Consider the following 13,448-nt stretch of genomic DNA (forward strand, 5'->3'; position numbering starts at 1 on the left):
AGCGCAGTGCAGATAATGACTGATAAGGTATGACTAGTTGATCATGCATTAATCAGGGTACATACAAGACTTCTATCAGTCAAATCAACTGGTCACAGTCTCCTTGATGAAATCAGACAAATTCTGCAACCCCTGTTATGACGCTTAAGTAGTTATCTATTTATTTGAATGGTGGTTTACGCCATACTCGAGAATATTTCACTTATACAATGGCTGCCAGACTTACTGTGGGAGGAAACCGGGCAGAGCTGCTGGCAGACCTTCCCGTGAGATGGAGTTGAGCATGGTCATGGTCATGGCTCCATGCTGGCGTACTTGGCCACAGAGACCCCTGGCGCTAAAGTATGCTTGGGTTTTTACATTGTACTTAACAATTTTTCAGTCATATAAGATGATATAGTATGTCTTCTTGTGGCAGGGTGAGTCCATGTTGCCAAAGTGATGCCGCAACTGAAGTATCACGATGAAGACACCAAACAGGACACCCCACTGACTAACATTATACTGACACTGGGCCAACCAGTCCTGTTTCCTTACCCTCTAACCTCTCAGTGCTGGGCGCTAAGTGAGACAACAGCAAGTACAAGTTTTTGGTTTGACACAATACAGCTTTGATTCCAAGTCTCTCCACTTCGAGGTGGATTCTCTAACCATTAAGAAAGTAATTCCTATTATCTTGATCCTTATCATTTAACCTTCCTTTTAGTACACACATGTCTTAACACTAAATTAACTCTTTAAGGAATTAATTTAGTGGCTGCCTTTTTGTTCACTTTAAATAATAGGCTGACAAGACTAAATGTGAAACGGGAAACAGCTATTTTACAATGAACCTTTTTACCCATATTTTATTGACAGAATTTAAAGAATGAAAGTCACTTATTTTGAAAACAGTTTTAATCTAGAACATGACAAGAAATTTAACAACGAACTTGCACTATGCACATCAAAATTCCTTTCATAAACCCCACACAAGTTGCAGCACTCAGAGACTTCACTTCCTTCTTATAACCATGTATTCCACAGGCTATTCTGGCAATAAACATTGTTATACATAAATTTTTACTAAATTTGTTAGAAAAGGAGAGATTCAGAGTGATTAACTATTACCTCTATGCTTTTTGTCACTAAAAATGATGTAAATGATATACTACTCTTTCCATACTTCCTGTCCCATTTCTTTAAAAGCAAATCTGGTGAACTCTCGTTTCAGTGTACAACTTAAAAAAAAAAGTTAAAGACATTATATAAATCCAACTGACTTAAGAAAATAGCTGTACCCCATTAGGATGTGTTCCAGAGTACTATAAATACATCCAAATATATGAATATTCCCTGCTCACTCAGAATGCTATTACTGGTATTGGGTAATAACATTAAACTATATCACAGCTAAACTATATCACAGTTAATTTATAATAAACAGGGAGCATGAACAAAATGTTACAAGAAAGGGCATAGCACCAGTACAGATATATTCCAGAAATAAACTTACATTATGTTGTAATAATTCATAGTACAGTTTAAAGTAACAAGGTAAGACTGATTCATTTTGTTTACTATTCATGTGATAAATTTGTCAACTTCAACCTCAAAAATATATACACCCTAACATTCATACGCTATCAGGCCACACTACCACATGCATCTTGATCTTTTCTCTACAACGTATCAAGAAATTAATCTAGCACGACCACCACTGTTTTGAGCTGCGATTGCTGGAAATGAAGTCACAGCATTTTGTTACCTTGGTAACCTCCAGGGAGGTGGGTAGCAACACTACGCAAACAGTTTTCAGTTCTGTTCAAAACAGACCAAATTCTGATATATTTTAACTAGATGCAAAACAGCAGTGCAGAAATTTATAGCGCATCAACAACCTAAAAAGTGTATCAAATCAGTCTTCTTTCATTTCTCATTTCCAAAGATAAATCTTGGACCCAATTGTCCAGATGTGTAACCTTAAACAAATATTGTGTGTGAACTAGCAACAATGTTTAATATGAAGAAACCATCGTCAAATTTCTATGGCACAGGTTGTCCCACTCTCAGTTGAGGGTTAGATTGGGGGCTTCCTAACCTTATGGTGGAGAGGTGGGAGCTTCTGCCTTTTAGATAAGCCAACTCTCCTTGGTTTCATACATGTCTTCAGTGGCAATACCTTAAATAAACTTCCTTCACCTGCAACCAATTTACAATGACCTCTTATTATTTATCTAATACTTGTATATCACACATGTGGTTTGTCTCAGGTAGATGGAAGAAGAGTATATGATCAGTCAGTTAACTATGCTTATATTAGACAAGTACTGTCTTTTTTCTTTTTTTTTTTACATAGCGTAATTCATAATTCTTGTAATGTTAAAACATCTTGACACCACATTTATACTCCATCCTTATCTCAGGATATTCTAGGGAATACAAACTTAGAAAGTTAGAAATTCATCACGACTGCCATACTATTACATAATGCTACTTTAAAGACAGTTTTGTTTTCACTTACTGTTGCTGTCTTTTTCTACTGGGGTGTCATGGATGATGTCAACTCTATCCCAGCTAAACACACTGTTTTGTGATAGATTATGGGGCTTCACATCTGCAATTTGAAAATATACTGAAATATTAAATTTATAAGTGGTTTACATATTTTTATGTCCAAAACAAATACTCAAAGGTATAAACTACTCCAACCATTACTATGCACGATAAGGATGAAAAATCTGTATAGGACACTGTACATATATAAAGATTAATTCAATACTGGTATTGCATGCAGGGAGAAAATCAGCAGCAGTGACAGACACTTCCATATGGTTCTGTCATGACATCAAGTGTCAGATACACCTTTTAAAAGAAATTTAACTAATTTTAAAATAAATTGCAGTTTACCTGGATTGCAAAGAATTGTGCATGTATGAATTTAGAGCAGTGCAAAAATAAGTGTCCTAAGTAATCATAAATAAGTTACATGATGTATGTCATGAGAACACCTTAAATGATCATGCTCCCTTGATGTACATTAAAGGGCAGTAACTTTAGCATAGCTGGACTAATTATCTCCCTTTATATCGCACTTCCTAGAGCATGTATTTAGCCTTGCTAGAGGATATTTATTTATTTGATTTATTTGATTAGTGTTTTAGGCCGTACTCAAGAATATTTTCACTTATATGACGGCCAGCATTATGGTGGGAGGAAACCGGGCATAGCCCGAAGGAAACCCACGACCATCCGCAGGTTGCTGGCAGACCTTCCCACGTACGGGCTCAGAGAAAGCCAGCATGAGCTGAACTTGAACTCAGAGCGAGCGCATTGGTGAGAGGCTCCTGGGCTGGCAAATTTTCAAACATCATTAAAAGCTGACCAAAAAGTCAGGGCCTCTCAAAATATCACCAAGTGTAGAACATTGCCCTTGTCTTGTGGTTATATCCTGGGTTGTTTACAATGGATCTTCCATTAAAACCACTTCAGGTTACTTTATTTACAAATGAGAAATATTCATCACTGTGGTAAGTAAGGAGATGACTACTTCTATGCCAGTGGCTTTTTGTTTTCTCTAGACTTAAACATGTTCTCTTTGATAGTCGGTAAATTGTGAAATAATGAAATAAATGTCCAATCAAACAAAACAGGAGGTTAAATCCAGTCAAACTGCAGTAGAAGATAAATGCACTGATGGCATCTGCAGAGCATATCACTATAATGTACTGACCATTTCTTCTTAGCAGTACTGCATCCTGATAAAATGACTCAGTGTCTGATCTGGGTTGATAGGTTGGCCTTGAAGCTTCACAATCACGAATGGTGTCCTGATAGAAGGGCTCCGTGTCTGATTTGGGTTGACTGGTGAGACTGGAAGCCTCACAATCAGGAACAGCCTGGTCAGAACTGTGAACTTCCGTATCTGTTCTTTCGATGATTCTGACTTTACTGGGAATCCGCTCATCTCTGTCACCTGAGGAAGATTTGAGCTGCTGAAGAGAACAGTTATGCAAAGATTGGACAGTGACAGACTGGGAAATTGGTGGCGTGCTTTGATAATTTTCAGAATTTTTAAGTAAACAAGGGCGTCTAGCTGTAGATGGAAATGGAGAGGGTGTCACATAATAGTCATCCTCAGATGCATTCAAATCCTTTGTGGACTGGGATTCCAAACAACCATGAATTACTATATTTCTCACATCATTGCAAACTTCAGTTGTAGTGAGTTTAGGGGCAACATCTTCCTTTACAGCCTGTGTAAATGCAAAAATATCCTTTCCCACTTCCTCAGCAATTCCAGTTATTCCATTCTCATGTTGACAATGCACGACACTGTATTTTTGGGACAGAAATTCGCAAATGTCAATGGCTCTAGACTCGCATACAGCAGCATGTCTCTGGACAAAGTTTTCAAAACTTATACTGCTATGATTATTTAAACCAAAATGTCCAGCATCAATGTCTTTATAAAGCTGTCGCACTTTGGCCACACATACCTTACTACCTTCTTTGTTGGCCTTAAAGCAGTCCAAGAAAAAATGACTCTCAGTTGTAGGCTGAAAAGTGTTCAGTCTATTCACTGGTGTAGAAATGTTGGACGGTGAGACATATGATTCTGGGCTGTGGGAAATATCATCGATTATATTAGCTGGAGTCAAGTTGGCTGTTTCTTCATGAAGAGGGGGTGATGAAGATAGAGTTTCTGCAGACGGAAACAGACTGGCGCCTACAAGAACATGCCCACTTGACACTACACTGTTTGACTCCTTACAGGGAGAGAAATCAGAATGATTATCAAATGAATCTTCTCCATCTGGCATAGTACCATCAGATGTGCCATTCTCCCTATCAACTGGAACTGCAATAATCAGTTCTTCATTTACCAGAGACTGTGATACAGAATTATCAATGACTGTTGTCAATGGGATGGTCTCCTCTTCACTAGCTAATAAGTTGCTTAATTCCTGAAAACCTGACAATGTAGTGTGATCTTCATGATCACAAGTGTCACTGTTTCGATCTTTTGAAACTGAATCATTCAGTCCTTCATGTACAACACTTTCACAAGGTGAGCAAAGTACTTCATCTGTTGAAGGCACTTGGTGAGATTGGCTGTTAGGAATCACAAGAAGGTTGGTCAACTCCTTACAATCTGGCAATGGTGTCTGCATTTCAGACTGATGATGACCAGATGGTATTGGGCTGGTGTTTTCTTCACAAACTGCAACTAAACAACTAAGGCCTTGGTGATCACTTGGGATGTCCTTGTCACAATGTACCAGGCTAATGATATTTTCTTCATTGGGTGAACAGCTTCCCTGGGGTGATGAGCTTCCTTGGTGTTCAACACACTGTACTTCACTTGGTCTGTTGAGGTCAGCTAATGGATTGCTGGATACCGTATTATTTGGTAATGGAGATGGGGGCATCGGGAAAATAAAACTTGGACCTAAAGAGGTAAACTCTTGATCAACTTTGTCGGTAAATTTTTCATGAACTAGGCATGGGCTTGTAAACGCTTGATTACTTGGGCTTATTAATTCTTCACAGTCACATAATGTAGTGCCATTTTCACTTGGAACTTGGAGCTCTTGATACAGATTAATTTTACTTTTTGCCTCAATAGTGTAGATATTGGGCTTGGACACTTGAACAGAAAAGCTTGTATTTTGATCATTTAAGTTGAACATAACATCAGAACCACTTGTAACATGTTGTACTGGTGCATTTTGATCTGCATCATCATCAAATGGTCTTTCAATATGTTCTTCCTCTGAACCTTGAAGAAAGGGATTTGGGTAATTTAGAACTGGATTATAAAATTCTTCCTTTTTGTGAACGACGGAACTCGAGTCCTTACAAGAACACGCTCTTGTTAAAGATATAGTTTGCAAGTCATCTGGAACATCATTGTATGTTAACAAAGATATTAAAGTTTGTTCATTTGACTCTTCAAAACTTGTACTTTCCTCTGCTAAAGTTACACTGTGGGAATTCCCTTCATGAGCACATACATGTACCATGCCAAAATTGCCACATGCTGTTTGAGCACCCTGAGGTGAGTTTAGACCACAGGGTTCATCCTCTTTTTGAGCTGGACACTCAAATCCATGCTCAAGGTTTGTCACCCTCTTATTCGCTTCATCTGAAGATGAGATATCTGAAACGTGTGGCACCATGATGGCGTAAAATGTTTGATCTACCTTTGCCTTGCCATTTTCATTTGGAACAACTCCCTTTTCCATTTTTGCTGGCACGTTTATTAGATCATTTGTTGTTTGGGAATATTCATCAAGGTTTGTTTCAAAATCTTGATCTTCGAAGACTGGTATGTTTGTGTCTACAAGAGTTGAAGGAAGCTGTACCCCATTCACTGTGTCATGACTGGATGTAGATGAGTCCACTCTATCATTTGCTAAACCAGATGATATAGTTAATGGGCTACCCGACTCCTCACTTTCTGAAAGCAAAGAGGAGAAGACTTCGCCAGAACAGGTGGATTCCATTACCAAAGTGTTACCAGCACAACCAGTTGGCATTGGTTGCATGGACTCTTCACAAGCTGGAATTATAACACAAGATAACTCTTCATTAGGATCCAAACTGTTGAAGGTAGCTTTGTCATCCTTTACATGTACCTCGTAACCTGGCTTTTCATCAACATCATCAACTGATTCACGAAAACCATTATTTTCTTCATGCAGAATATTGGTAGTGCTACTGATATCCACATAAGTTGAGAATGCACCTTCTTCCTTATGCGCTCTTAACAAAGTGGTAGATACTTGATCAGTTTGAGGTTGCATAATGAGCCTGGCCGCTTCATTTGAATCATGCAGATCTTCCATTTCAACTCTAGTAATCCCAGTGTTGAAGACCTTGTTTGCTGGTAAAATATATGACAGTGGTACATGTAAGTCAACTTCAGTAAGTCCAAAGCCCAAAGAAAGTCTCTTTAATAGTCAACGTTTCTGGAAACTTTGGCTTTGAATTCTTTCTCAGTGAACAGTATGCAGTGGATCAATTATCAGTCCTCATGGCTGATTGAAATTAACTCTCGTTCAATTGGTCCTTTTGCTTGATACTACCATGCTTGGTGTCAGTGATTAGCATTGACTTCTCCACCTGCAGGTTTGGGACATCAGGCATGTACATGTATAATTCACTCTGCAAAAAAAAAAGGACATGTAATAAAACTTTAATTTCTTCAAATAATCTAAAGTGAAGGCCTTTTATGAGACTGCCCATTTGATCTTAACTAAATTGTAAGTAGCATGATTTTTAGCACATGAACCTGGTTAAAATCGCACTAACTAAATCGGCTGTTTTCACTAGTTCTCTCCTTGATCTCTACCTCTTTCCCTCCCCTATGAAAAGGCAGAGTGAATTTAATGCAACTTTTTCAAGGTTAAATTATCTATTTGGGAGTCGAGTTTGAGGGGGATCAAAAGTGACATTAAATATTTTTTCAAATAAGAGTTTAGTGAAATTGTGACAAGTCTCCAACACGTCGGCATTATCAAGAGTAGTGTGATGTCACATTTACTGTACTTCTTTCACGTCAGAGTTACTTGATGTGATATAGGCTAGGCAGCATATGGCAGAAAGGAAATTGTGGATGTTGGCGATAACCGACCATTACTACATGTAGATTCTCCCTGAAATTAGACACATCGGAAGCATATTATTTCTTTCACTGCTTAAACAGTCGTACGACAGTCGGCTCTGATTGGTTTCCTCTCACCATAATTCTGACTGCAATCATATATATATGTAAGTGTGATATTCTTTAGTAAGCCAAAATGGAGTAAAACTTGATCATATAAATAAATATTAAAAAAACTGTTGGTACACCTTAGGCCTACTACAATTTACAAGGATGGCCAGCTTAGTGTCTGTAGCTTCCCCGTGAGCAGTATTCCTCAGTTGCAATGAACTGCAGAATGTGTGGCTGCTGTGGCAAAAGGCTACGCCTGCTGTTCAGGCTCTGCCACCCAGTTCAAATCACCTGCAGACGATATAGGGGTTTCTGGCCCAGGTCATCGTCTCTACAGGGGTCATGACCTGCAACTTTACCTCCTAGTAGATGTTAACAAAACTACAACAGCATTGTTGTTCACTTGGATTTGTGCTAAATTTTTAAATCATGAAGACAAATCCACTCCCAACTGGGGCTAATGTCACAGGCTTACACGTTCAACTGATCGCTAGTTCATTGTCTTTCATTATCAACAGTGTCACTATTTCACAGGGTTTGATTCTGGGGCAAAATATATTTGCCCGCAAGGTCTTCTTCTGATTCAAATACACCTTGGCCCAACACACCACTTGAAAATTTTTCCTACATTTTATAAAACTAAAACAGAAACAAAAAAAAATATCCCTAATCTGTACAAACAACAAAGGAGCCAAATTAAAATTCTTCAGTCATGTCAGTTGTCATAAATCTAGAGAGAAAACTTACTTCAAAAAATTTAATGTTAAATGCTATGGAAAGATAAATCTGGTACCTGTGAGCTGCACCCAAAGTTCAACTTTGATTCAGACTACCCTAATTTTAAATGCTACATGAATAGATGTTGTCTTCTTGTTCCAATAAACATTCAGCATCACAAAGTAATTTTTCAATAACTATATTTGTTATTTTCAAACTGCTTGCTAAACATTTAAATGAACAATATACATATATTTGTATATTCTGAACTTGACTTAATATGTGGGGCCTAATGGGAAGATGGATGCGGTTTGGGCCAAGACAGTATGCTACACTGCGACCTAATTTTGAATACCTTGTTAAATACTTGTAATTCAACTTGTTTTACATCACAGGTGGTCAGTAAATGGGACAACCCTGAACTGCAAAACCTGAGTGAGAATAGCCCTGTATACATGTGAGTGCATGCTACTAAATCATTGTAAAATGTCTTATATAGTAGTCCTGCGTTATTAGAGGTCACTTTACGGAGTGAATGGGTAAAGGCAATGTCATAGCCTAGATAGCAAATGCATTGCAATTTGATTGAAATGAAAGATTATGGCTTCACGCCACGCATTTGATTGGATAAAATTCCTAAGATGACTGCTTCGATTCACACCTGCTATTATGTTATTACTGTTATTTTGTGTTATCTTTTATTTGGTAAAATCACTTCAGAAAAATAAAGTATAATACTTTTTAGAAAGCTTGAGCATCTTATTTATGGGTGATATATGTTTTACTAAGCTCCTGTCTTCTCCTTTACGGTTCATGACTATATATTAAAGAAACCACATTTGACTGAACATGTAAATGTTGTTGCAACTGCGTCAGCGGGATGGCGTATATGTGTTTAAATATGTCACACCTGCCTTCTCTGGGAATGGAATGAAATGTAATCTAATTTGTATAAATTTTGCCAAGTGCCCTTCCAATCCATACATGGCAATGATCATTAATTTTTGTGCTGGCCGTAATTTTGTAGTTCAGGCTGAAATGGAACTACTTAGGAAATTAGTTATTACATGAAAACAGAAAATCGCCTGATACTGTGGCTGCCATTTTGTGAAAGTGCATAATTATGTATAGTCAGATATTGGAGGAAAAGTACAGAAATTTCAGTTTGGATTGCTCAAGCCGAAAATTTGTGACCATGCTCTGGCATGCTTTCTGTTTATCGCTTTCAAACTTTGCCAGATTTGAAAAAAAAAAGCTTTTCAAGACCTTGATGTTTACAGGTAGCACCTTAGTAGTTGTCCGAGATTGCTGACGTCAAGTTTGACAAAAAATGTTCCGTGGGCCAAGAATACCCCTAAACCAGCGTCAGACTGTTCTCCATTAAAAACTTGATGCATCTACTCCTTGCACTTGTCTGATATCCGTATGTCAACGCTGTCAGTAAAGCTTTCGAGCATCACCAAGACTTCTTGGGGCACTCTCGGCCTAGGAAATAAGCAATCGATATTGTACTTGCAATAAATTAACAAATGAAAAGATAAAGAACATGAATGTCAACAGTTGTGGAGGCATGCAGGTAATTTTTGTCACAAATGACATGACAAATTGCCATGGCAACTGCATCAGGTTTGAAAATGGAGATCGGTCTGACGGTGGTTTGGGCGAAACAAAATTTTTGTCAAACGTAAAGCCAAAGCAATTTCGGACTACTAAAAAGTTGGAATTACATATGCATGCTGGAAGAAAGCAGCTGTAAAATATATTGCCTAGTTTGTATGGACAACGTGGGTAATACAAGTTAGAACTTGTGGAAAAACTAAAATAATATATGGCTGTCATTAAAGTGAGCAATAACATGCATACCTAGCAGAAACAGCCCATTTGTTGATTAACAACGTTTGATTCTAATTAAGTTCGGTTTACGTTACCCGTCTCCCAAATCCAGGTCAGACACCATTAGTACATTCAAAAGTCATTTACATACATCTTGGGAAAATAGATTTAAAATTACTAGAAAATAATCCAACAACTTTATGGTTATCAATATTGAAATACTGTCTCCGTTTAGACAGAACCGCGACAGCGTTCTCACTTAACGGAAAGACTGACTTTACACATTGTGTCGTTACAGACGTCAAATGCATGCCGTGTCTATCGGCCGGAGAAAAGCAGACGACGCTTTCAGCACGTGGCGAGTTTCACGACATGTGTGACCAACGTGCTTTCTTTTACTCACAACTATGGCCATTCAACATATAAAGGACCACGCATACTTTTATAAAGTTGAATTATCCTAGAAAAAAACCTTAGTCAAAAAATAATACCGGCTATTGGCATAGTTTGGCGTCGATGACATTGAAGAATGGTTTGTTTACAAATCAACAGTAATGTATTACTACGCAGTATAAATCACTTGGAGGACGTCCTTTCAAATTTATTTCAATATTTTCATTGTGGTCTAGTAGAAGATTTGTATGCCTTACAAAACAAGAAGAAAATCAGTTCACTGCCCTCGAGTAATACATTTTGTTCGTAACGTTTGGAACTATATTTTCTTATCATTTTTCTATATAAGGTAATGACAAGGCATTCTGGGAAAAATTAGTCTCCGGAAATGGTGTAACTTTGTACCTTTTACAAGAGAAGAGCTACAACCAGGAACTTGAAATTAATAGGATAGCACTGCAGATGTCAAGTGCCGGGTTTTGAAAGGAATAGGTATTTCCCGAGTTTAGTTGCAGTCCAAGGTAAGTTACCACATATTTGTTCTGATATGCTGTATAATAACAGAGATTGGAACAAATTACCAGTTAATTGATTATTTTCATTTTAAAACAACGATGTGCATTACCGCCTGCATGTGAACGGGTCGGTGTGCAAGCCCATTCTTCCGTCTCCCCTCAGAGCCGGTCTTACGTTGTATGTTGACACTGACAGATCACTTATGTTTTGTCTCTATTGTAAGTGTTTTGACAACTTGCTCCCTTTAATATGTTTTTCTCTTCACTAGCAGACAACATGTCAGATTTAACTACAACGTCTTTTTTTGTTTTGTCCGTCTTGATGACTCTAACTCGATTATATCACCATCTGTCCTTGGTTAATTTATTTAGTTTTTAAGACAATAATATGATATGAAATAGGCAAAGCTTAAGACCGAACACAGTGTATGTGTAGCCCCAAATATAGATGTACATCTATGAGACAAAATAAATAACTGATCTAATCAGTACCGGTATGTATATGTAGGCCAGTAGCTGAAACAGTAAAGGAAGAATTTAGGAAATTAACGTATTTGTTTTGTTGCATGAGGTGCATTTCTCCATTCTTTATATGTTCTTTAAGCATTCTCTGGGGTGGACAAAAATAAAAATCAAGGACAAAAATAAAATTTGAGAAGCTGTTGAAATGTGATGCTAGATTTCTAGTTCATGTATGATATGAATGAAATTAACCCAGTTAACACGTAGGTCCTACTCTTTGAAATCAGAATTTGTTGTCAACTCATACCGCTTACATGCGTGTTAAGTTACCACCGCCTGTAGTTTCATCTGGCTGACCTTATGTATTAAATTTGTGTGGCTGATACTTTCAACACTGTTCAATGTCCATGTTTGTAGCTAGTAGGAAATAATTTGCATGTTAACCATAGACAAAATTGAAGGACATGCAGCCTGTAGAAGACTTTCTGACAGTTGTTGATTTTTTTTTTTTTTTTTTGATTGGTGTTTTACGCCGTACTCAAGAATATTTCACTTATACGATGGCGACCAGCATTATGGTGGGTGGGAACCGGGCACAGCCCAGGGGAAACCCACAACCATCCGTAGGTTGCTGCAAGACCTTCCCACTTACAGCCGGAGAGGAAGCCAGGATAGTTGTTGATTGATGGGTAACTGTTTCACAAGTGTAATTCACAGTGCATGGTAGTGACAGGTTGACAACGTGGGGAATAATGCCTGTTAATGCCTTAGGCCTGTTAGTGTGCCTAGCCCTACTGTGTTTAGCTTAAAGAGCCACTTCAGTGATAATGCCATTATGACAGATTTACTAATAATGGACATAACTAGACATTCACACCAGCAGTGTAAAAATTATTTGAATATGAGATATTTTGGTGATGTAAAATTTTTATGTGTGCTTTGCACTTGCCGGATGGATATGGTCGAATTGCCGGGCAAGGTATGGATCACGTGACGTCACAAGTACCCAACTGACTACAGCTCTTCATATAACAAAATTGAGCACATGCAAGCGACACTTACGGATTTCGGCACTGAATAGCTTGCCTTATTGAACGTAAAATATCGTAAAACTGATGATATTCGTTTATACTGAATTATTATCTTTTACAAAACTTGATTTAATGAGAATTAAATTTTAGAAATTTAAATCTCACCACTGAGTTACTTCAGTCCGTTTGAAAAACACTTGTGCGCTGATAAAAACTCATCAGCCGACTGAGGCCTGTATATGACTTACACTGTGGCTGAAATAGAGTTTTCAGTACTTAGATCCATACAATCTGTCATCTGACCAGAAAAAAAGAATTTATTGTAGCCTACCCTTCATCTCAAATATTATTTCTTCAGTATTTGGAAAGACAGGGCACTGAGAAGCCTTATGTGTATATGGCATATAGGCTTACATGTATGTGTTTATCGCAGCTGAACACGTAGAAGTTATTTTATTTAAATGTATTTATTTATTTGAATGGCGTTTTACACTGTACTCAAGAATATTTCACTTATATGACGACATCCAGCATTATGGTGGGAGGAAACCGGACAGAGCCACTGGCAACACGCGATCATCCGCAGACTACGGGTAGACCTTCCCACATACAGCCTGGAGGAAGCCAGCATGAGTTGGACTTGAACTCGCAGCAACCGCATTGGTGAAAGACTCCTGGGTCATTGTGTTGTGCTGGCATCCTAACCACCTGCCGGCCCTGCATGCATTATTGACATTATTGACTAAGTTAATCTAATTTTGATGAATCATTTTAGTGTTCTAGGATATGCTTAAATGC

At 37.9% G+C, this 13,448-nt stretch overlaps 1 protein-coding gene across 1 annotated transcript; it reads right to left on the minus strand.

Annotated features, from left to right (window-relative positions):
• Positions 1–752: 752 nt before the first annotated feature.
• LOC135470805 (uncharacterized) lies at positions 753–10,765 on the minus strand. Its single transcript, XM_064749847.1, has 5 exons — positions 10,741–10,765; positions 4,479–7,149; positions 3,713–3,974; positions 2,504–2,596; positions 753–2,181 (listed from the first exon to the last, which is right to left on the minus strand). Exons 2-5 carry the CDS (start codon positions 6,828–6,830, stop codon positions 2,060–2,062), a joined length of 2,829 nt encoding a protein of 942 aa, XP_064605917.1. The 5' UTR covers positions 6,831–7,149; positions 10,741–10,765; the 3' UTR covers positions 753–2,059.
• Between the last annotated feature and the right edge of the window lie 2,683 nt (positions 10,766–13,448).

Source organism: Liolophura sinensis, chromosome 7 (assembly GCF_032854445.1).
Source record: "Liolophura sinensis isolate JHLJ2023 chromosome 7, CUHK_Ljap_v2, whole genome shotgun sequence".
Taxonomy (NCBI): Eukaryota; Metazoa; Mollusca; class Polyplacophora; order Chitonida; family Chitonidae; genus Liolophura; species Liolophura sinensis.

What these genes read in the sequence shown, in the direction of transcription:
- LOC135470805 (XM_064749847.1), bottom strand. Translation starts at nt 6,830, where the DNA reads ATGGAAGATCTGCATGATTCAAATGAAGCGGCCAGGCTCATTATGCAA. An exon ending in AGTACTGCTAAGAAGAAATG is followed by an intron (nt 2,597 to 3,712) that starts GTCAGTACATTA and finishes TTCAAATTGCAG; the next exon opens with ATGTGAAGCCCCATAATCTA. An exon ending in AGTAGAAAAAGACAGCAACA is followed by an intron (nt 2,182 to 2,503) that starts GTAAGTGAAAAC and finishes AATTGGTTGCAG; the next exon opens with GTGAAGGAAGTTTATTTAAG.